Raw genomic sequence first — 26,217 nt, 5'->3', positions numbered from 1 at the left:
CTGGGTATAATTATGGAAAAAATAGCACTTTATGTACTGTTTTTAAAGCCAGTGATGGGCTGACGATGTGGCTCATTGGTACAGATAATGGTGAGGGAAGAAAGCAACTCATCAGATCAAGAAGACACTCTGAAGTCACCTCTGCAGACTTGGAATCTGGGACCTAGGAGGTCAGACCATCTCAAGTAACTGTCAAGGTGTCATGACTTAAATGTTCATGAGATTGTGGGCAATGGTTAGGACTACTACTAGCTATTAGGAGTCAATATATGGTAGAAACTGGGTGTAGGATCACTCATGCTTTACAGTAAGATAATACGTAAGAAATATTTGTGCTTTTGGTATTCAGATTACAGGATTCCTGCTCTTAACTACAAATTGCCTACAATTGTGTCAATTAATATGGTTAAGCAGAAAACATTTCTAGAGGGGGGACCAGTCCTTTCCGCTTTAGTATGATTTGGTACAGTTTATTATTACTGTTTTCCTCTTACTGTCTTTCACACAGTGTACAGTGAAGTAATAGGGTGAAAAAAAGGGTCATTTTCCAGTAAGGGGGACTTGTGAGAAATGGCAAGTCTTTCAGTAAATACAATATTCACTGAGCCCATTCTAGACATGTATATGAGGTCCTTTCCATACATAGCCTTAAACATCTAATCTGTAGTTTATTATATCACTGATGGTAACACTTGCATAATGGTCACCGGATGACATGCACTTCATATGCATATAACACCCATTTTGGAATGCAGTACTATTACACACAACCCCAATTTGACAGACAAGGAAACTGAGGCATAGCAACTTGTCCAGGGTAGCACTGCTGATAAACAGCCCCTGTGGCTTTGACAGTAAGAGTTACCTCCTGCTGTAGAAGAACTCTTACCAGATGAGTAAGACGGTCAAGAGTGTAAGAGTTAATGAGAAAACGAAAACAACAACAACATGATGTAGGAAGACACTGAAAGCAATTTTCCACGCTAAAATGTGTTTATAATTGGTCTGATTCTGGGTTTTTTTTTTTTTTTTTTTTTGGTACCGGGGATCAAACTCATGACCTTGCGTTTGCCAGGCAGATACTTATGCCACTGAGCTAAATCCCCAGCTAGGTCTGATCCTTTCTTAAACCTGTAAGAGCTGGATATCAATTAACTCTTCTTCTGTCCCAATCTTACTTATTTTCTAACTTCCTAGCCCAGTGCCAAGCGTACAAGGGAAGGGCAGAGATATGGAAGAGTAACACAAGGATTCATTGATCATATATAGCAAATAATGGGTGTGACAAAATATTTTTAATCACACATTATAACATACCTGTGTGTATGGAAAAAAACTATCAATAGAAGACAAATTAGAGATTCACTGAGCTTTTAAAGTCAAGTCAGTAATTTCTGGAACCTGTTACCACATGAAGATAAAGCACTTTTAAGCTCCTTATAGTGTCCCACACCAAAACTAGAGTTTGAAAATACTTCATTTTTAAAACACTAAGAGACTCTGTGTGTGTGTGTGTGTGTGTGTGTGTGTGTGTACATGTTATGTATTTAACCCAGGTCCTTCACAAGAATAAACATCAAATAAAATACAGAATGTTAGACAACGAAGACATTAAGTTAAATTAATGCAAGACAGTGACAGCATCAGAGAGACATTTTTGAATTAAGTTGTATAACACTATAAAATTTCATACTGAATGATGCTAATCTTGTTTTATTAAAAATGAAAAATGTTACAATGCATTCTAAATAAACTTCACAGTGGGATATTTATGATAAATCACTTCAGCTTACTCCGATGTTTAAAATAAAACCAGAGTTAGATGAAATTACAGTTTGTTATAATTTCACAGAAGTCTATATAATAGATGAAAATCACATTTAATAGAAATGTCATGTCATACAGTCATACTACTTTTGAAGTAATGGTTTTATTGGAGTAGTTTGAATTTTCAGAATGTGCAATGAAATCAAGACATTTCAAGCAAAAAAAGTTCACATTTAAAACATAAAAGATATGAGCCACACCCAAGCCTCTTTCCCGGAGTGCTGGTGTGTGTGTGTGTGTGTGTGTGTGTGTGTGTGTGTGTGTGTGTGTGTGTGTTTGTGTGTGTGTGTGTGTGTGTGTGTGTGTGTGTGTGTTTGTGTGAACCAGGGGCCTCACAAAGAGATGATGCGCACCTGGAAAGTAGCCAGCTGTTGGAGTGGGGACAGCCACACCCAAACCTCTCTGAGTGAGTCAGTGCCATTCTACAGTATATGCGGAGGTACCCAGACCTCACCAGGAAGAGATCTCAGCCGGGAAACCTTATTATTCTCATTGTTTTGATGGGTTGGGTTTTATTCTCTTGTTTTGTTTATGTTAAATCTGACAGCAGGAGGAGCTATTGAAAGATAGCAAGAGTGACTTGTTTTTAAGTCCTTTATTGCATTTACTGTTTTGGCTTTTTGTTTCTATTCTATTCTGTTCTGTTTGATTTTTACTATGTCGGAAAGTATCTGCAGCTATTCTGAAGACAACAAAAGGCATTATGGTAACTATTCTTGGTTTCATAAGGTTTTGAAGTCCTGTATCACTTATACTGGTGATATATATTTTTGATTGGTTTTATTTTCCTTGGTTTTATCCTCTTTAAAAAAAAAAAAAAAACAAAATCACATAAAACACACACAGTACCATAATCATAAAAAACAGGCTATTTTTCTAATGTCAGAGATAGCTTTTCTGGACATCTGAAGAAAAAACATGAGCTTTTGTGGCTTATTGTATCAACCCAAACAGAAATGCAAATCATGGTATTTTGTCTGTTAAAAAAAATCTTTAAAAAAGGAAATCACACTAATGGCAAATAGAAAATTGCTCAGAATACTGTGCAATGTAAGTCAGTGCTTATCTCAATGACTTGATTACTATAAATTTGTAACTGTTATATTAATAAAATATTCCTTATTTTTCAAATATGTCTGACTCAAGAATAGGATTCTTCACTATGACACTGTGAACAACTCTGAGACATGACATTTATTTACTGGTCAGTTTCCATTTAATAAACTAAATATATAGGCTGTGATTTAGCTCAGCAGCTCAAGCACTTGCCTGTAAGGTTGTGAGTTTGATCCCCGATACAAAAAAACCAAAACTAAACTAAATGTTTAGTCATCTTTGATCAAAGTAACCTAGGGAACTTCAAGGACTTAAATAGCAAAATGACACAAAAGTCATGCAGGTTACTTTATTAAAACACTTCATGGGTACCCCTTAGGTATGATCATTAGCTACTTGTGCATTGGGAGGTACAATTACAATAGTGGTGCTGAATTATATGAAGTCAACTAGGCCTTTCTGAAAATGGCACACATTTTAAGCAAGTCATCTTAGGCTAAGATATGATTGATGGCCTTAAAATTATTTCTAATTAAACTAATAAGGGTCTAGTACTGTGAAAATGTCTAAAATTTAGTACTTTAACATAGGAGCTCTCCTCTTTTACACAAGAGTGCTCCTATCAATCACTATTGTGAAAGCCTTGGTTGTAAGATGAAAATAACAATGTCTATTTTATTGGTTTTCTGTAAATTACAAAATATTGTAAGAATAAGAATTCCCTGCCCTAAAACATTAGGCTTTCTTACAGATATTAACATACATTTAAAAAATGAAATGTAATGTAATGATTTCTTCATGTTTTTGTTTCTCCCTACGATGTCCTCTCTACCACTTAAAATTCCTCCAGCTTTGTCATGTCCAGATCTTTATTATCCTTTAAGACCAAACTCAAAAATCACCTCATAAAAGAATGTTCCCAAATGCAAATAATCACATTCTTCTTAAAAAAGTGAGATTACCAAAGAGTTTAATATTACACTTATTGAAACTATAGCCTTTGATCTCTTTTGATTATAAATCAATATACAGTATGCCTGCCTGCTGTTGCTATTCCCACTACAGGACTTATTATATATAAAAATCATAAGATACATATAGATAGATGGATATATAGGTAGGACAGCTATATTCTATAAGGATAAAGGATCAATAGGATAGCTATATCCTATAAGGTAGGTACGATTTCTATTTCACAGTACATAGAGGCAGTTCAATGATTTAAAGTGCCAGTCAGCATCATCTGGTTCAAACAATAAAAATAACATGCACTCTACTTCTACTGCCTGGCCCTGCAGCAGAAAACTGGCACAAAGTAAATTGTGTAATTTTTTTTTATCTTTTCAACATTTAGAAGCTAATATAAACATATGAATTAAGTATATACAAAATATACTGAGAAAAAGGGCTTCACTCCGAACCATAGCTTTGCATATCACAAACATTCTAAGGAATAAGTGACTAGAACAGGCTAAAATAGCTCTCTATACCAGCTGGTAGACCTTCTTCAGAAATTTCCCTAAAACTTAATATTGCTCATGGGGCAAATAATCTGCTCACATAATGAGTCGGAGCAATAGATGGGTTATGGCAGAGATCCTGGGAGTGTTTATATAGCTCCTCTAATGAACAACATCATTTCCTTTTTTCCCTCTTCATATTCTGGATAGTTTAAATACTGTTTCATAAAAGTGCCTGCAATTGCAAAAATGTGATGGTTCTTTTACAATTCACTTATTTTCTCATAGTTAGAAGTTAAAAGTTATCAATTGAGCACATTTTAATCCTTTGATACTACTGTTCCATTTTGGGACTAGAGATAACAGTGAATCACGATGAAAATTCATCTCTTCAAAATTCCTGTTCTGGAAGTGATGTACACTGCCAAATGTATGTCCAACAGGCCAAACCAAACCAAGCCAAATCAAACACAAAATTCCTAACATTTTATGTACAGAGTTCAGAATCTGAGTTGAGATTTAACTAAACTCATTTTCATATTAACTATATAGTACAACAGCAGGCAAATGGTACTTTAGTGTGTACATTTGTATACTTTCAAAAAATAGCTAAACAGAGATTAAGATTTTACTTTACTTACTTCAAACACAGATTTAAAGAACTTGTTATTTGGACTGGGGATGAAGCGCAGAGTTTACAGCACTTGCCTGGCATGTGTGAATCTCTGGATTCAATCCCTGTTACCACTAAGATGAAAAACAACTAAAGAAGCTGTTATTCCAGGCACATTTACACAGTACTACTTCTTAGGTAATCATATTTAAGTATCACCAACAGAAGGAAGAGGGCTCTAGACATTCTAGTAGCAGCCTGGAGCAGTCTGTGTTATCCGGTTTATAAGGCAACACTTTGTATTACTGTGAGATGCCACTGTGATGAAGGCTTGCTAACTCTACACATTGTTTGCTAACTTACTCTAGCCTACAATTCTGTTGTCTTAGGCTGTCTGGCAATTTATTCAATAATTTTATTCATAAAGTACTTTCTTTGTGTGTGGGGTTTTTTTTTGGTACTGGGGATTGAATTCATGACCTTGGCTTGCCAGGCAGGTGCTTACATCACTGAGCTAAATCCCCAGCCCCTCAAAAAGTACTTTTTAAGATTAGAGACACAAGGTAAAACAAACTAAAATTAAATTTCAGGGCAGGTGGAAAGCACTCAGATGAGACCTCCTTAATAGTCTGACTCAATTATGGGTTTCTACAATATGGTTTGCCCTCATGAGTAAAACCTTTTAAAATAAATTATTTTTTTAAAGCTTTTTGTTCATCTTAAATAAGTGCTTTCTAAAGATGATTTTACTATAAATTAATAGGTAATAAATATATGGAACAAGATAAGTTATTACGTTTAAATATTATTATTTAACTTTTAAAATTCACTTACAAAGTATTAAAATCAATTATATTTTAAAGTAGCTAATGGACAGCAGAGATTCTGTGTGTTCTCAGATACATATATCTTCTTTAGAAAGTAACCATCACCACTGTAATAAGCTCAGGAAGGAGTTCCTCCCAGGTAAAGGCATTATGTTCCTGCACCAATAGGGAAAAACATTTTGGATAAAATGGTAATATTCTGTTCTAGAAGAAACTCATGGCTGGGGAGGATCAGGAGTCTATTACGATAAACACATTCATTATTTTGTTGTATAAAATGGTTTGTATGTGGTATCTTGATTTATACTTAAGGATGCTTAATAATTCTCCTTTCATATTAAGAAAAGCATTTCATGGAGTTTAAAATGTTCTCAAATTATACGATATGAACATACATAGAAAGACAAGGCATGCCAAAAATTTTCTTCATTCTTTTAATACTTTTGGTATTTGCTTTGTTTAACTCTCTTTTTACTTATACCAAGTCTTTTTTTAATAATAAGTTAAGGATAAAATGTTTTCTCTTGCTTATCATGAAACATGAAACTGAATGAGAGCTTGAGAATACAATGTTTCTAACAGAAATAGATGAACTTAAAAATACTCTGTGCTGACTGTTACCAAAAATTCAGTATTTTTATATGTAGACAAAAATCAAAACTAGTGATTTGAAATGTTTCTTTTGCAAATTTACTGGCGCATTTTAGATATACATAATGATAATATTCATCATAGGGAATTTGTACTTGTACATGATACATCTTGTAGTTCTTTCCCCCATTCCCCTGCTCTCCCTTCAATCTCTTTATTTACAAAAGCTTCTTTTCCATTTTTATCCTTCTATTCTGTTTCTTTCTCTGGTCCCTTCCTCCTTTCTCTGACCTTCCCATTTGAACATTTTCTTCCTATTTCCCAGTAACTATTAAATACTTGGATACTTATTTACACTTTTGGTTTCTCACATCAGAAAAACAATGCAGTATTTAAATATGTGTATCTGATTTATTTCATATAAGAATATGGTCTCAAGGTGCATTCATTTACCTACAAATGTCTCAAGCTTACTCTTCTTTATGATAGAGCAGTACTCTATTGTATAAAAAACTCTAAATCTTCCTAATCTATTCATTGGTTGATGGGCATTTGGACTGTTTCCAAAATTTAGCTGTTACAAACTGCCGCTCTAAACATGTGTGTGGATAAATTGCTGTGGAATGATGCTTTTAATACTTTTGGGAAGATACCAAGAAGGGGAACAGCTGTTCAAATGGGTTTTACTTTTTTGAGGAATTGCTACACTGATTTCCATAATGGTTGTGTCAATCTGCACTGCCGGTAACAGCAGAGAAGTGTTCCTTTTTTCTCATAGCCCTACCAGCATTTGTTATTGGCTGATTTCTTGATGATAGCTGTTCTTTCTGAAGTGACATGAAATTTCAGTGTTGTTTTAATTTGCATCTCTTGAATGACCAGTGATTGAACATGTTTTCATATATTTATTTGCCATTTTTACTTTCTTAGCTGAGAAGTTTTTATTCATTTCAACTGTCCATTTTTGGATTGGGCCTTTAAATTGGGGGGTTTGGTTTTTTTGAGTTTGTATTCTAGAAGTTAGCCCTATCTGAGGAACAGCTGACAAATTTCTTTTCCCACTCTGTGGGTTGTCTCTTCATTCTTCTGCTGTGCAAATGCTTCTTAATAAGACGAGATCTCACTTGTTGATTCTTCGCATTATTTCCCCTGCAGTCCAGATTTTGTCCACAGTCCTGTATCTTTATCTTTAAGAGTTCTAGCTCGTCCATCTTCCAATAGACTTAGAGTTTGTTTCAATATTTAGGTCTTTGCTCTATTTTGATTTTATTTTAGTGTGTGGTGAGACATATGGGTCTAAGTTTTAGTCTTCAGCATGTGAAATGGCAGTTTTTCCAGCACCATTTTTTTTTTATCTTTTTCATTTTTTATCGGTACCAGAGATCGAACTCACAACCACCTGCTTGCAAGGCAGGCGCTTATGCCGCTGAGCTAAATTCCCAGCTCTCCAGCACCATTTATTAAAGAGACTCTTTTTCTTCCAGTGAATGCGTTTGGCACCTTTGTCAAAGATAAAGTAATTGAGTGTGTTTGAAGATGTTTCTGTATCAACTAATCTGTTTCACTGATCCTCAGGTCTTTTATTTATTTATTTATTTAGGCCAGCATCATGTTGTTTTTATTACAGCAGTTTTGTACATATAATTTCAAATCAGGAATTATGAAGCTCCCTATCTTGCCTTTGTTGCCCAGATTGCTTTCACTATTCTATGTCTCTTCTAGTTAAAAATGAATTTTAGGATTGTTTTCTCTAATTCTGTGAGATATGCTATTGGTATTTTGATCAGATTGCATTAAATTTGTTTAACAATTTTGAAGGTATGGTCATTTTCACTACATTGATTTTTCCTACCCCAGAGCAAGGAATAAGTAGCTGATTTAATTAAAATGTTCAAAACTTACACATTAAACAAGAATACTCATCAGAGGAAGCACTTACTGGTTACAGAAAGGCAGTTTCTAACTTAGATTTCTAAGTCTTATGTATACTTGTTGCCTTCTCAAAGCCATATGTACCAAAACATTTTATTTTATAAACTATTTTCCTACATACACTACAGTATTTTAAAAAGAATGGTACATGGTCTAAGTAGCACAAGTGTAGTTATGAGAGAAACATGATGGAATTTCCGTGAGTGGGCTCATTTCAAGAAATCCAGGATGTACTTTTGCTATTGGGACAAAAGGGTATGCTATGTGCAGTACACAGAACTCAGTTAGAACCTAGGGGCATAAAAAAGAACTTCTGCACTAGAGGCATTGTGAAATAAACTATGGTCCTTTAAGTCTTTTTTCCTCCTTTCTAGTTATACCAGATCCATTGCTTCATACTGCTTGTTGCAAAATGAGAGCATTAAAATATGATTCTCCCGTTAGGGATATAGACTCCCTTATTTTCCCAACACAAAATGATGCAGTAGCAACTCAACTATATTACGGCATCATTCTAAATCAACAATCTAAATCTAAACTTTAAGTGATCAGTGTGTACTAAAACTTACAATTCTTTTATTCTGCAAACACGACTTTGGTCATTAACTTCTGAGTCTTTAAAAATTTTAATAGACTCACACGTTTTAGCAAGAAAATCACCTTTCAAATTAAAATGATTTGCATGAGTCACCAAAAGTGCAGACATCAACACAAAAGAAATGATTCTGTATGAACTACACCACCTGTGTATGATTCAAGTTTTCACAAAGCACTTTTATGGTTCAGATTTTGTCTTGGTTACTTTTTTCTCATTGCTGGGACAAAATAGCCAAAACCCACAGTGAACGAAGGAAAGAAGCGTTTATTTAGATCACCGTTAGTGAAGGTTTTAGCCTATAATCAGTAGCTCCAAGGCAGAGGGCAACTGCTTATGGTGGCAGAAAACAGCACAAGCAACAAGAGCATAAGGGAAGGAACATGGAGAGAACACACCCTGACTCTTATACTATATGTAGGCCACACTCACTGGGGTGTAGTACTCATATCCATAATCTCAGCATTGGACCATGAGTCATTCACAAACTCTAGAAGCCTGCCTCCATGACTGTATGAGGCTTTGGGGGGATATTCAGACTCAAACTATAACAGGTTTCTTGAAGTATTCCCACTGTGTCTTTTGCTGACAAGAAAATGCATGACTTTAGATCTACACAGCTGTCATACATGTATCATGTTGTTAAAATATCCATTTAACCATGGATACATAATATTCATTAAATGACCACATGAACCAATATATTACATCTGCAACAATTTTTGTTGCAGAATTGTCCAACTAATTCTGTCTCTTTTCTTCTGCATTTTCAACCAAGATATATGTATCACTTTAAGGGACAGAAAACCACCTCAAAAACTGTTGAAAATTTACCATCGAATTTTCTAATATTTAATTTTTTCTTTAGTACTGGAGGTTGAACCTAGAGCCTTTGCATTAATAATCTACATTCCCAGTGTTTTTTTTTTTTATTTATTTTGAAATAGTGTCTCACTAAATTGCCCAGGCTGGGCTGACACTTCAGTCTTCTGCCTCTGCCTCTCACAGTGCTAAGATCACAGGCATGTACATCCATGTCTGACTCCAACACTTACATTTTAACAATCAACTATCTATAATTTAATGCCTATTAAAAACAACACTGGCATATGGTAGAACAACACTGTAATAATTTCATAAAATAATAAGTCACATATTACTTCAAGTTTCTTGCAAAATTATATGTATGAGATAAACAACGACACCCATTCCCTCACCTTTTAACTAGCCATTATATAAGAACAAAATATGAGTCACTCCAAAAGAAGTAAAGCACAACTGTATGTTTTTCAAAGTTCTAGAAATAACAGACAGTTTATTTTGAATTTCTTACAGTGAAAAGTCTGTCTTGCTACAGACAGCAGGCAGACCAAATCTTACATGTGCTAATCAACATTCCTTATTTGGTACCATTGAACAGTCCTTGGAAACACTGACTTGAGATCTACAGTTCCTGGGTCTAAATTGGTTCTGCCAGTGAGCAGATGAGTAACCCTGCTCAAATTATTCTTTATTTTATGCCTCAGCTTACTCGCCTGTGAAATTACATTAATATCTTTCAGGTCTTTGCTAGGATGTTAAAGAAATGAGGTAAAGACGTACATCTGTATAAATGTGCAAGGCTGACTATCTCAGAAACACAGCATTAAGTGCAGACATGAACTACCCAAGTTAGTAGCCACTAGCTACATGTGGCAAGTTAAAATAAAATAAAATAAAAATTAAATTCCTCACTGGATTATAGCTACATTTTAAGTACTCAGTAGTCACACTGGTTAGTAGTTACTATTTTGCAAAGCACAAATACAGAGTATTTCCAGGCCCAGAGATTTAGGTCAGTGGTATAACTGCCTGCCTGGCAAGTGCAAGATTGTGAGTTCAAACCCTGGTACAAAAAAAAAAAAAAAAAAAAAAACCAAAAAAAAAACACACACACACACACACACACAAAAAAAAAGAAAATATTTCCAGCACTGCACAAAGTTTGATTGATTAGTACTGTTCTAGAAGACTTTTACTAATTACACTTAACTAAGCCTTAGATGTAACCTCTTAGATAAAAAAAATTCTTTTGATTAAACTTCCAAAAGGGAAGCAAGAGGATAAGAGGACATTTATATCTCACTTTTCAAAATTTTTAAGAGGATGAAAAGGAACAGGCCCCAGCCTGTCCTCACATTAGACGCATGGCCACCAAGAAATGGAAAATTTGCTGAGGTGCTCAATAGCTATTGCTGTACTCACGTGGCAGGGTAGCAGTGAGCCAGTGGCCAGGAAGACGCATCTTCAGGGGTACATTTCCTCACTAGGGTAGGGGTCCCCATGCGGGGCCTTCACACTGGTGGGACCTTCCCCATTATGGGGCTGGGGTTCCTGCCAGTGAAAAATGGGAAATTTCACTGTTAGCCAGCTTTGAAACACAACCCTTGTGAGCTATTAAAAAACACTGCTTACTGGAATAGCTAATGAAAATAGGGTTATATGTAATAAAGTCTTAGAATTGATGAACTATGCATGATATGTCACTGATTCTGCGTGCCCTTCAGTCCCCCAGAAGAGATAATCTGCTGTATGATAGGAATTGTCATTAAAATCTTAGATTTAGTTAAAATTCAAAAGATCAGACTGAATCAGTAATGATTTCTCCAATCAGGATAAAAAACAATTATCAGTTATGGGCAGTGGTGAAAAGAGAAAATATAATCAAATATAATAAAAACCTCAAGGGCCAAGGGTTTAGCTCAGAGGCATAAGTGCCTGCTTGGCAAATGTGAAATCGTGAGTTTGATCCCCGGTACCAAAACAACAATAACAACAACAACAACAACAACAAACAAAAAACAAAAACCCTAAAAAAATCTGCTCATTCTCACCACATCAAAACTTTTAAAACTGCAGCTGAAGATGAGAAGCAAATACCTGAATTCTATTTATTTCTCCTGACCATTTAAAAAAATCTTGTTCTAAATAACGGCGATAAAACTGTCAATATAAACAAGAATGTGTTGGTTTTCATTGAAACAAAATTTACAAAATCCATGTAAGCAGTTTGTTAACATCTAAAAACGTGGCTAACAATAAAAATCCCCCATGAACAGTTTTCATTTATAAAATATGTTCTACTTCTACAAGAGGAACACTTTCATTGCTTTAGGTATAACACATAACTACACTAGGAGTTCATAGGAACATTTCTACTGACGTTCTTAACTCCCTAATAGTTCTCTACATACTTTCAGTTTAATTTTTTCTCCCAATATATTTCATGGTAGTATACTTTTGGGCAGTAAGGTAAGATCTCCAATTTAATAAAAACTATAACCAAAGAAAATTTAAGTTTGTGGTAAACTAAGAGAAGGATGTAGCTGTGCACTGAAACTCAAGGTATGTATTTTTTCCTTCAGTTCTTGGATTTGCCTGACACAAGCTTCTAATCTCCAGAGTTGCAGCTTTCTCCTCTAATCTCCTGCAATTATGATCCCAAACAGCAACCTAGAGGTCAAGGTAATATAAACTGCATTTTCTATTTGTAGTACAACCAGGGTGGAGAATAGAGAAAGTAATAAGCATGAAAGATATTTTGCATAAAAGAAGATTTGAATTTGAACAGAAATCACTTGAATATAAATCATATCTTCCGATTCACAAAATAAATTTGTTTCAATCCATGTTCTCAATATTTAAATGTTTTTATAAAAGGCAGGATTAGGGTTAGGTTCCTATCCAAATCCTTGTTAGATCTCACTTAAAAAATTAATTTAATTGACTACTCCTAATTGAATTAAAAATCTCCATTATATGGGTGAGTTAGGCTTACTGCTCTTGGTCAAAGTAGTTTGGAAAATTTAATTTAATTCTGACACCTTCAGGTGTAAAGAATAGTTTCAGAGTATACGGGCTATACAAAAACATTCTTAAAGACATAAAAACAAGCTCAACATCAAAGGCAGACATGCCTAGGATTGAGACTAGAATGCTTCATGGCCAGAGGTTCATTCTGAAAAGATTATGCGATCAATGACCTGGACATACTCAAAATTAAATTCTGCTAGATTTCCTGTCTACTCAGAAACATCCTGATACTCACAGATTAAAAGTCATTTTAAAGTAAGATTATCCATGAGAGAAAAATGCCTTAGAGTAAGAATGACTTTTTAAAATAGAAATTAACTCCTTGTAACACTGATTTGACAGTCATTCTGTTATACAGTCCAAACTTCCTTATAACCTCCTGCCAAGTCAGACTATTGAGGGACAGGATAGCTATATATATAAGTGATGCTACATTGCAAATTCTAAGTAAAATGACTTTTTGGGTGTGTGTGTGTATACATGTGTGCTAGAAATCAGACTCAAGGCTTTACGCATGCTATGTAAGTGCTCTACTACTGAGTCCTGGGCCCCAAATTATTCTTTACAAAACTTACTTAAGGATAGCTGAAACTGGTGCATGTGGTACCAATGGTTCCCTGATTCAAAGTTTATGTGATGAACAGAGGCAGACATCTAGTTTATGCTCTGGTCTCCATTTCTTAACATACAATTACAGGACTGTTTTTGCTTGGAGATAAGAATGTGTTTTTCTAATTCACTCAAAGTCCATTTTGTTAATAAAGACCCTGAAGACAACTGCATAATGCTATATTACACTGACTATAAAATAAAATGCACAATTTTCATGAATTAATAAGAAAAAGTTGCCCAGTTAAACTATAATGTAATGGTTTCTTATCACATAAAAGTGATTTTATAGTTATTAAACAGATTTCTTGATAAGTGTAGCAGTGACATTTGATAATACTGATCAGATCTGGGCACTAAAAAGGATTATGTGTGCAAAAAGAACTAAAATTTTTTCACATTCATTACTCAACTCTTTTGCACCTTTTAGGGTCAAAACTGGCTGTTTAGAGGTCAGAGATATAGCTCAGTGGCATAGTACCTGCTCGGCAAAAGCAAGGTCTTGAATTTGATTCCCACTATCAAAAACAAAAACATGAAACAAAACAAAAAGCCTGTTTCCCCACAAAATATAGTCCTTTGTATGATGAAGTGTTCAGTGCCACTCCACTGTTGTCCCTGAAATTTTCTTCCAAGCTGCTGAATTCTTTTTGTAAGATTTTAATGCAAGCATAAGTAGTAATAACTAACTCACAACATGTAGTTGACCCAGTGATTGATACTAAAAATGTTAAAATGTAGAAAGCATGAACTTCTAGAATTAATGATATACAGAGACAAAGCTCCTGACTGAGCAAGATGCTTCTCGTTCACTCCCTGTCATCATCTAACTATTAGTAGTTATCAGTCACCTTGCATGTAACCCAGGCATTACATTAGGGATAGAGAAGTGCACAGCACAGGTAATGAAACTGCCCTTGAGAATCTTATGTAGAGACTGGCATTAATTAAACACAAAAAATTAAACTATATTAAGTAGTACCAAGAAGGAAAAAAGGCACATAATGCAACAACATACAGCTGATTAGACCAACACAGGGAAGGAAGGAATGAGGAGAATGAAGTGTGTCAGACAGAGGGAAAACCTTAGGTAGAGCCAGAGAAAACCAAGAGCTTCTTTATGGGTAACTGTGCACTGAGAAACAGGAAAACCCAGATTTTCCGAGGACTACAACTGGATGCCAAACTACACTAACACTGAGGTACTTGTGCACCTAAGGAAGTGAGAGAAAGAAATGAGTGAGACAGGAAATGGCCTGTGTAAGGGGGGAGAGTGCAAAAACCTTTGCATGGATTAGCTGTGTGCCCATGGAGGGGAAAAACTCTTGGTTTCTGAGGACTGTTACAATGGGATAGCAAGCCATACCAATAATGGGATACTGGAAGTACCATCATGCTTCTCTGGTTAGAGTACAGGTTCATGGAGGTTGCTGTGGTTTGTGTCAGGAGACCCTCTCAAAGCCTCGTGTGCTCATGGGAGGATAGGCTTTTCAAAGGGTGCTGAATCCACCCTGCATACAAAAGGAAGGGAAAGAGGTTTGTTCCTCTCTTTTGTCCCCTTGCTCTTGTTGCTTTTCATATTTGACACTGTCATGAATTGTTGCCCCTTTGCCATGCTAAACTACCTGGAAGCTTGCTGATTACAGACTGAACCTCCACAAACTGTGAGCTAAATAAACCTTTCCTTCTTTAATTTTGGGTGTTGGGTACTTTGTCTCAGCAATGAGAGAAAAGTAACCAAGCAGAGGCCAAGTAATTAATGAAGCTTTGGTCCAAGTTTCTCTCATGATAGGTACAATGGTTCTGTAGACTTACCGTGAGAGTTATTTTCCCAGTCTCTCCCAGTGGGAAAAACTCACAGTACTCTCTGACATGGGATATAGGTGCCTTTTTTCTAAAAAGGGCAGAAAATAAATCCTTGTAACTTTTTCCCACTACTCTATCATATCAACACAATAAAAAACCAATAATGCATACAGTATTGGGAAGAATTGCAGAGATTGGAATACCTTCAAAGACTTAAAGATACTGGGTGGTAAAAGCTTTCATAACCTTTTCTGTAGTTTTCACAATCCCACAGGGAAAAATGGCTAATGGATCATGACGACTTGAAACTGGTAGAAGCCCCATCAACAGCTGTCATACTAGCTATGTATTACAAAAGAACATGTGATAATGCTTTATTCTCAGTCCCTACCCATGGGGAGAATTAAAAACGGGTAACTGTGCAGAGCCAGTATAATACTTTGCTTTGGAATAATGTCAATTTTATTGATCTTCAAAATTTAAGTCACCCTGGATCATATTCCTCTATCCTGATAAGAGCATACTAACTGGATCTGATATGTTTGATAGTGTAGTAAACTATACACACCAGATACCTCATTAGAATTGAGGGTAGGGCATACTGCTTATGGTTGTAAGGAGTGGAACATGCTGAAAACATTTTCTCAGGTCAAGACAAAGTTTCTCTCTTAACACCTACTGTCCAGAAAAGGGTAGATTTCTTTGGGTTAGGGAGGCTGTATATTCCTTATTTTATACTGTTTTGACCCATTTGTTAGAGACTCAAAACAAGGAGCCTCTTAGTATGTCCAGGCTATCATGCTGCATTTGTGGTTAATGGATCAAATGGTACAAGACCTAGTTTTATGGTTAATGATAGTGTAGAGTCCCTGGGAAGTACCAAGAGGGAAATAAAAATATAGATTTCTGCAGTTCTGTGGCAGAAAGCAACTTTCTGTTTGAAACAAAACAAAACAAAACAAAACATAGCTCTTAAGATGTCACAGGGTCCATGTCTAACTAAGGATCAACACATGATTGTGACTTTTAAGCACTCATTGAGTCAAGGTTGGATGGGCACAAAACTAGTCTACTGTATGATGAAAATGGCAGATTTAGGATTAGGCACAAACACATTCAGAAAGAATGAATGAATTACATTTGAAGGAAACCTAAGCTATCACCAATGCCTTTTACTTTCATGACCAAGTGAGAAAAAAAAAATTCAGAACTTGCTAAAACGGACCTTCACTGCATTACAGCCTTATTCAGGAGGACATATGGACAACTGGAACAGAATGTTTGGTTATCCACTTCAAAAGAAGAAAAGCCCTGAAGTCCAGTTTGGACCCTGACTTTTGAACAGTAATGGTTTGGCTGTTTGACCAGAAGCCTATAAACAACAATGAAAGATGATTTGATAAGAAACTCTGGGAAAGGTGAATTGGGCATAAATTAATAAATTAGGTGCATACCCACGAAAAAGCATGCACTACAAAATTAATGTATGTTGTCGAATGTTAACAATGAGGTGTTCATGACTCATTTTCTGACTGTAGGCCAGATTTCCACCTGGGCCACCAAAGGGCTGACACTATGGGCCTAGAATATGGTGACCAAAAATGCTTTCTTTCATCAGTGTTGAAAAAGCTACTGCTAAATACCCAATACCAGCAATGAAGACTGACTGATACCAAGCCATCAATATAGCACCTTTATAAGTGAAGAGCAGTACATCACTGGATGGAAGGTAGCAATGATTTGTCTTTATAAAATACCTACTCTGGACATAAGGTTTGGTTTCCAGTTTCTAGTTTCCAGTTCCCAGTTCCCAGTATTTTTGCTACCATCTCAGGCCTTAAAAATACTCATCTATCAGCAGGGCTTCATACCACTGTCTTACACTGAGGGATTCATTTTAGAACTAAGAGAATATGACAATGTACACATCACCTTTACTCCCCTAGTGTTAACATGCATTCCATGCACAAATAAATAGACTGCAGAACTAGCAGAGTGACCTATTTAAAACACTGGCTGGAGTGCCATTATGAAGACAATTCCCTGCAGAGCTGGAGCAGTGCCCTCCAGGATATGATGTATGTTTTGAAGCAATGGCTGATATATGGTGTGTGTTACCAATAGTCAAATACCTGAGTCTAGGAACTAACGATGAACGTAGGATTAAAAAATTTGTTTCTCATTCATGAAACTTTAATCTCTACTACTTAGAAGTCCTGACTCCCAGGTAAGGTTGAGGAGTGATTTTCACAGGATATTTAAGAGTTTTTCTGAACTTGAAGCCCTGACTACTGCCTAGATACTTTAGTCTCCTGATGTTCAAATAGGGAATTTTAGCAACTATGACTCAACAAGGGCAAGGTAAGAGATCAGATAACTGAGGGCTGCAATTCAGATTTTACCTCAGCAGGCAAGCAGATCAAATTGGCAAGATGTAACCTCAAGTGAAGGAAATCTAGAAAGGTGAAAGAGACAATGAATATTGCTAACAGCCTCAGAGTCAGTTACAGTAGAAAGGGTAGTAGTTTAGTAGTTTTTTTCTTTTTTCTTTTTTTTTTTTTTAACTCTCTTTAAGTGTCTCAGAGATTATGGCAGGGGTCCCCCCTTGAAGGAGACTCAGTTATTCACTGTACTTTTACTTCTGCTCTCAGGGAAGAAATGACGGCATCTTACTCTCACAAAAACAGAGGCCCTACCTTGCAGTACAAAAACTAAGTATAATGTGTAAGGCATGAATGGATCAGAGTAGTAATGAACCACTTCCAGTCTTCTTGATCTCACTTGTGTCCTATTCCAGATATCTCACCAGCACCAACTTCACACAGACATAGTCTGACAGTTTTCTGCTTCAGGTGTTGTTTCTCGTTCTCCTGCATTTATGGTGACCCAATCTCATTTCCTATTGCACAACACTCTATGAGCTATGTGAGGACACAGAGGAGTTAGCATATACTGTAAGATGAATCTCTGACCCATGAGAGTCAGAAACTAGGGGCAAAGTTCTTCTCTTCATCCACTGTAACTCTGTCCTTAAGATAGTGTATGTGACTTCTCAGGGATAACTACAGGATTTAATAGTGGTGGACAACTTGATAGCTTGTCCATGTACTGTACCCCCCAATTCTTTTTTTCTCTCTCTTGTTTTTTGGGTTGTATTCCAGACCACGGCTTTAGACTTATTTGGAGAGAAGCTAAGCTGACATAAATTTAATGGTCTGTGGTGCCTATCTAAGAGGTTCTTCCTCTAGACTCAAAGGTACTACTACATGAAATTACAGGCAGAGATGACAGCATTTAGACAGGGAGAGAGACTGGAAAGAGAAAAAGAGCTACCCTTTGTTCATTAATGGCCCCAAGGAGGATAATGGCCAGAAAAAAAGACTATGGAGTGGCCAGAGGTAGGTAGAAAACTGGAAAGCACTATCATTATTGTGAGGAAGTGTAGCAGAGCCTGAGGGTAGTATGTACTAAAGAGTTGGTGCTTTTTAATTACTAAGTTTAATTTGATCCTGACTGCTACAATATTTCATAACATATATATTATCAGAGAATAATAAATAATATGTAAATAAGTACAGGGGAGGGATATTTTTCAAATCACATTCCTCTGAGGGGAAGTGTCAAGCAGGACTCTGAAAGAGTGAGAGAGTCTGTAATCAGTGACAAGACGCTTTCATCTGAGCCTTTTAGAGGATACAGACTGAGAAGAGGATGATATAGCTTACTAACTTAGTGAGGTAAGGAATGCTACCTTCCGAAGATTGCTTTTGGGTTGAAAAGTGCTTATGATATCCAAAATTTTAAAAGGCTCTGTACACAGCAAGCTTTTATAAGACAAGACTATAGAAAAAATACAAAACAAAAACAAAAGGAAAAACCCCAGAAAGCTCAGTGTCCTGAGTAAAGCACCTACAGGGAAAAATTAATTCTATATATCCATCAGTTGCAGTATTTAATTTTTAAAATAAAGTTTAGAATTGTTTTGTTGTCCTTCAATTCATTAAAACTTTTTACTTAAATCAATATAACCAAATAAAATCGTTACAACTGGTCTTCATCAGTTAATTGGTTTTCATCAATGTCCTGTCTGATCTAATTAATATTACTAGTCCTACCGTTAAAAATATTTAATCAGTATAGCAATGCCCTAGGTCTTTATTTTTTCAAATGTATTCATAGTCTTTTGTTCCTACACAGGTTTCATTTGTGTAGTGTTCATCATACAGGTCACATTTAAGTCCAAAGTTGTAATTAGCTATATGAAAGTTAGGGACTAAAATCATATGTCCAATGCTGAAACTCAGCTTAAATCACAAAGCAATGTTTTATAATAACATTCTTAAAGTAATTAAATAAGAAATGTTCTTTAATGTATGTGTCACTACAATAGTTAACATGTTTCAAAGGTTGTGAGTGGAGAGTTTTATTTTCTGTCACTGCTTTTAGAAATTAAAATCAGGATATATTTAATATCTTTAGCTCATAATTTCCTTAAATGTTGTTCAATTAAACACTGTCTTTCAAAAATAATAGCACACAGCAATTTTCAATACGATGTAACTCCAAAACAAGGCAGAATCAACCCTATCAGAAATGCTCAGGGTCTGCTCCAGCACCATGAGTGTCATAGCAGAGTGGGCTCCTTTAATGAAGCCTGAGCTTCTCTGTAATGACAGTAACAAAGCCACTGGATCCCTACTCAGTATGGAGGCATAGGCTCCATATACTAAGCTTTCCAGTCTTAACTCTTCAATTCATTATCAAGCAGTATTTTAAAAACTTCAATTCACTTGACAACAGCTGCCTGCCAGTACCAATGGGTATTAATCTTCATGTGATGCTTTAAAATGCTCAGCTGACATACCAGGTTAAGACTACAGCAGTTTCAAATTTAGCATATAACTGTGAGTACTTATACAAATAGAACTTTCTTTAAAATATTAACTAAAATGGCAGATTTTTAAAAGATGTTCCAAATTTGCTGTGCTTGCTTCAGCGGACTACAGACATTCCCAATAAGTCAGACTCTCAGGATTTAAATATTCACCTATACTGATGAAAGTCAGTAAGAGCAATATTAAGAAAGAATAGGAAAGAAACTTTGAAGGATGAACTGGCAGCACACGCCAATAGGACACTTTGCTTTTTTAACTCTAGTCAAACAGTAACTTGTAACTTCATAGTAATTTAGAACTTCAAAAATATTCTAAAAATGAAATTTTGAACCAGTATAAAATTATCACTCTGTTTATTTTGATTTTATTTTGTTCTGGTCTGTTTACTCATATTAGATTTGAGGGCACAGACAGCTAACCCCAAAATAGCAGGTTATACCACGGTAACTATCCTTAATTTCCTATTAACTTAAACTGAAACCCTGTATTACTTACATTGTCTTACTATGATTGATCTTATTTGAAGCTATTTGTTAGACCACTGTTTTGCCTTGACTGTTTTTATTCGAATTTGGTATGCTTCATAGTATCAACTCTAAAGAGTAGAGGCAACTACTCTGAATATGACAAGATGTAAAAGATATCCATTCCGGTTTGATTAACTGCTTTCGAAGTCCTACAATGTCTCCAAAGTTGTGTTTTTATTAAAATAGATATGTAACCCTATGTTCAATTATATTACATCTGATGATATAGACAATTCTATTGAAAATAACAAGAGAAAACACAGTAACTACTGTAGACCACCTAATATTGTGGTCTTATATGTCTTTTTCACTTTATGTTTTTCTAGGAATTCATCCTTGTACAGCGGTCTTTATTTTATTTTTATTTAAGGAGAAAAAGGAAAAAAAAAACAGAAAAAGGGTACAAGTAATATAAAATTTAAAAAATAAACAGTAAGAAATCACTAGTTAACAGATTACATATTCTCATCTTAGAAATAGTTGTTCAAGTTATAAAACTGAAGCACATAAAGTGGACTTTCAAACAGTGAGAGTGCAAACAGTTTTGTTCAATGATCTAAAAAACACTCAGTAATATGGTTATCTATCTTATACACTTAAACATATATGTAGTTATAACCTTTAGAGCACTTTCTTTTCTTTTTTTTTGTAGAAACAATTACACATTTTGGGTTTTATTACTCCCACAGTTATTATTATTTTTTTTGAAGAGAGTAAAACCAAATGCGACATATCACAATGGAGTCAGTCAAATCAAAAGGATAGACATAATAGATAATGTAAAAACAAAATATAAGGTGATCAACAATGGTTACCATACTGTCTCTTGCTATTTTAAGAAGAATTGGCAGTTATAATAAAATTGAACTAAACAGTAAAGAATAAAACCAAAGCATTGGAGACATTACAGGATTTTAAAAGAAAATAATAGTCAATCGGAATGGGCATCATAATGATTCTTATTGTTTTCACAGTTATGCCTATACTTTCGATCTTGGTACTATCAAGCAAAGCAGAACAGAGGAAAATCAGTCAAAACAAGATGGTGAGGGCATTACAGTATTTCAAATCAAGTTAATAGGAAATCAAAGTAGGTTACTATAATGTATCCTGCTATTTTTTATTTATTTTTCCCTTAATTAAAAAATAAAGAGAAAAAAGTAAATAATTAAAAAAAAAAGGAGGATTGAGATAAAAGAGGGCATAACAACAAAACAGTGCAGGTCAAATCGTAACCATTTAAGTAAGCCAGTGTTTCACCACAAGATACCTGACATAAAAATAGTTACCATAGTGTCTCTTTCCTTGAAATCTTTGAGTATAACTTCTTATACTGTAGCACCAAACATATAATGACACTATAAAACCATTCAAGAGAATGACATTATTACAGGGTATTAGAACCAATTGACAGAAAATGAACAATAGTTTCTATATAAATTCCTTGTCTATAAAAGTTTTTGCTTATATTATCATATATAATAAAATTCAATAAGATACAACCTATTAAGACCAATGGAGACTGAAGAATACACGTTTGATGGGACTTCAAAACAAGATGATACTAAATCAGCACTAGCTATTATGGTGTCTTGCTTTCTCCAAAATTGCCTTTCCTACCTTCCGATCTTCTCTGCCTCATTTCTGTTGAGCTCTTTTTCTGTTGTTTGTTGCCAGTTTGTCATTCTTCATTTCGTTTTCTGCTCCATTCATTGTGGCCTCTCTGCCACTATTTCTGGAATCTTGGTATTTTCTTTTTTTAGACTATCCTGCAGTATTCTCTGTAGAGTTGAATTAGTGGTTGCAAATTCCCCTAGCTCCTCTTTATCCTGGAAGCACCTTGTTTTTCCATCAATTTTTAGGGACAGTTGTGCAGGATATATCAATCTTGACTGGAGGTTATTATCTTTCAAAGCTTGAATTATTTCCCACCATGCTCTTCGTGATTTGATGGTTTGCGCCGAGAAGTTTGCTGTAATTCTGATGGGTGTTCCCTTGTAAGTGATCTGTTTCTTGTCTCTGATGGCTTTAATATTCTGTTCTTATATTGGATTTCTGGAATTTTGATTATGATATGCCTGGGTGTAGCTCTGTTTGGGTTGTAGGTGGCTGGGGTCCTGTATGCCTCATATATCTGAGTATTTTTACCATTTGCCAAATTAGGGAAATTCTCTTGGATTATTTCTGTGAATAGCTTTTGTAGTCCATTTGTTTGTGTTCCCACTTCTTCTCTTATGTTCTTAATTCTTAAGTTATAGATCCTCTTATCATCTTCTAGTTTTTGTATTGTTGCTGTTTGTTTTTTTGTTATTTTTAAGAAGTTTTCATTTCATGTTCCCATATTACAAATCTGCCCTCCAGTTCAGATAATCTGTCCTTAGTTTCTTTCAAACTGTTATGCCAGTTTTCGATAGAGTTTTTCGTTTCCTGGTAATCTCTTTGAACCTGCTTCATGTATTCTATGTTTTCTCTACTTTCTCCATCAAACAATTCTCCCCTTTTTTTGTGTTGTTCCATTCCACCATCTGTTTTTTCTTGGGCGGTGCTTAGCATTTCTCTAACTGTTCTGCTTATGTCTTGCTTCAGGTCATTAATAACTTCATTTTTGAACTCGCCTATGAGGCTCTGGAGATAGCGCTTTATATCTATTGGTACCATGTCTACTATTGCGTGTTTCTCAGGATTGGGGGCCGAGGACCCTTTCTTGTTGCTCCCTCTTCCCATATTCTTTGTTCCTCATATTTAAGCAATGTATAGGAGGCCCAGCTTCCTTCCCTGTCGGCCACAGTCTGAATTGCGCCAGCTAGGTGTTCCCGCCCACTGCAGTGTACTAGGGAGACACAGACCTGGGCAGCCTCTGTTGGGCCCGCCCCTCCAGGTCAACCGACCCCAAGTCTTCGTCTCTAGGGTGCACCTTCAGGCACTGGGACCTGAGTTGGGCTAGCCTATTGGGTCTCAGCCAGCAGCATCTCACAGGCCAGGCACTCCCCACCAATCCCGCTTGAGAGGGGGATATGTGACTGAAGTCTCTGCAGCTTCTCATTCCGGGAAGTCTGCCCGGTCTGAGTATGTCCTACGCTGTACAGCGGTCTTATATGTCTTTTTCATTTCATGTGTTTACAGGAATACGTTTTTTGTTGTCTTGCTTTGTTTTGTTCCTCCCTCTAATATAGAAAGGATAGAAATACATGTTAAGACTCATGCATGCGTAGAACCAATAAACAGTTTATAAGAACTGATCTTATGAGACATGATGAAATGAACAAATACTTTGAAGAAAAAGAGACACTACAGTACCCAGTGCTGATCCAGGAGTATCATAATGTGAAACCCAGCAATACTATTATTCTTTGCTCAGAGTGATTTTTGTTCAACAGAACTGGTTGCAGTCTCGCTGTTTGAAACCCCATTTTATATGCTCCACTTTTGTATCTTTGAATAACTATTTGTAAGAGTACAATATGTAAATATCAACTAATGATTTCTTACTGATTATTCTTTCTTTGAAAGTATGTATTATTTCTACCCATTTTCTGTTTTGTTTAGTCTTTCTTTAAATAAATTTTTTAAAAAAAGAGCAAAGGGAGGGAAAGGTAGAAACTATTGTCAATTTCTTATTGTCTTTTCTTGAACTTTTGCATTGTTTACATAATTTTTTTAGGTTTAGCTTTGTTCTGTCTTTTGTTAGATTTTATGTTTTCAGATGGTAAGGGCAGCTATTTTGAATATAATGGGAAATATTATGGTAATCATGGTTTCTTATTATATTGTTTTGAAGTCTTATAATGCTTCCATTCATTGGTCTGATTTTATTTTGTTTTGTTTGATTTTATTATGCGAGATGGTATGAATGCTATTTTGAAGAAAATGGTACCTATTGCTGTTTTACTATCATCTTGTTTTGAAGTCCTACCATGCTTTTGTTCTTCTGTTTTGATTGGTTCTATCCTGTTGTGTTTTATTTGATTTTATTATGTGTGATGTTACAGACATTTTTTGAGGAACATGAGGTAGTATAGCAGCCACTGTTCATTTCCTGTTGTTTGGTTTTGAAGTCCTGTAATGCTTTCATTCTTTTGAATGTTTTTTTTTACTATATTGTTATGTTTGATATTATTGTGTGTGAAGGTATGCTCAACTATTTCAAAGAAAAGAGACATTATATTAGCTACTGCTGATGTCCAGTTGTTTTGTTGTGAAGTGCTGTGTTGCTTGCATTTTTCTGTTCTGATTTGCTTTGTTTCATTCTGTTTTCTTTTGTTCTCTTTAAAATAAAAAAAAAATTTAAAAAACCAAAAAGCAAAACACAAAGACTTATTCACACAGTATGGATTTGGGTCTGTATATGCACTTCGAGGTAGAAATCTTAGCAGGGAGATAAAGTAGGCCAATGTAACATATCTTATTGGGCATTTAAAAAAAGATTATCCATAATTAATAAATACAGCTTTGCAGGCCCCACTGCTAACTTACTTAGACAAACTGTTGATATTGAAGGTAGGTTTCACAGCCATGGAAGCTCAGGGTATATGGATTAAATACAAAATGAACTAATCATTGAGACCATTATAGTTATAACTGGAAGACATGGTGGAAAATACAATGCATTTTGGCTGAAGCTATTAAATTTACTTAAATACAAAAAAGTTAAAATTTATCTTTACATTTTCAAAAGCTAATGTCACTGAAGGAGGAGTAAAGTAGTCTGGAGAATAACAGTGTGCATAATACTAGGACATCACGGTGTGTATACTTTATGCCTGGTCTTCCGAGATACTGACTCATAATCTCAAGGGGTCCTAGAGGTTTTGGGCTGGTAGCTCTCAGTAGGGCTCATTCCTCTAGTACTCTGAGAGGCTGGTGCAGGAAAATTTCAAGTCCAGCCTAGACAACTTAGTGAATTAGTGAGATCCTGTTTCAAATTAAAAATGTAAAAAGGTCTGGGACCGGGACTGTAGCTCCAGGTGAAAGTCCTGGCTTCAATCCCAATACTAAAAAAATCACACACAACACTCACCCCCTGACCACACCTTCATCTCCAATTCTCAGCTCCAATTTAACCAAAATATTCATCTATGCCAGGCACGGTGGCACACACCTGTAATCCCAGCACTTGGGAGGCTGAGGCAAGAGGACCAGCATGAATATGAGGCCAGGCTGGGCAACATAATGAGTTCAAGGCCAGCTTGAATGGAACTATATAATGCGATTCTATTTCAAACAACAAAAAAAAGAAACATTCATCTATGAGACTTTCCAGCATAATTCCATGATTCAGACCTGGAGAGGAGAGGTGTGTCGGAGTTTCAGTTTGGCAGCATCTCCTGGTACAAAGGCTATGATAAACCTGGTGCCCTTTAAGTACTTGAGTTTCTTGGAACTAGCACAGTAACAGTTAGAATGGAGTTCAGTTACATGGTTTTCTTCTGTAGTGCATGTGAGGAACATGCATGAGGGGACAGTTTCATAATGTCCACAGTACTCTGTATGTAAATACTAGTTTTTAAAGAACATCTTGTTAAAAGCAAATCATCATAAACTCAATGTAAAAAAATAGAAAATGCTTCTTTTGATCAACTTATATTAAATTTGAGTTTCTATTTCTACTTTTATAATCTCAGATTACT

At 35.5% G+C, this 26,217-nt stretch overlaps 1 protein-coding gene across 2 annotated transcripts in view; it reads right to left on the bottom strand.

The window, feature by feature from the left end:
• LOC100722511 (ubiquitin-conjugating enzyme E2 E2) overlaps window positions 1-26,217 on the bottom strand; it is a 370,467-nt gene that overhangs the window by 128,269 nt on the left and 215,981 nt on the right. The window contains exon 3 of one of the 2 annotated variants that reach the window (XM_023561705.2): window positions 11,146-11,274. The exons of the other annotated variant lie outside the window; for it this stretch is intronic. Within the exon in view, the coding sequence (XP_023417473.1) occupies window positions 11,146-11,225 (80 nt within the window). The 5' untranslated portion in view covers window positions 11,226-11,274. The remainder of the gene's footprint in view (window positions 1-11,145; window positions 11,275-26,217) is intronic. 2 annotated transcript variants of the gene reach the window in all.

Source organism: Cavia porcellus, unplaced genomic scaffold, assembly GCF_034190915.1.
Source record: "Cavia porcellus strain 051 isolate PalLab524CR breed Dunkin Hartley unplaced genomic scaffold, mCavPor4.1 scaffold_10, whole genome shotgun sequence".
Lineage (NCBI taxonomy): Eukaryota > Metazoa > Chordata > Mammalia > Rodentia > Caviidae > Cavia > Cavia porcellus.
The sequence above is the reverse complement of the archived record's forward strand: the minus strand, read 5'-3'. Positions and strand labels throughout refer to the sequence as shown.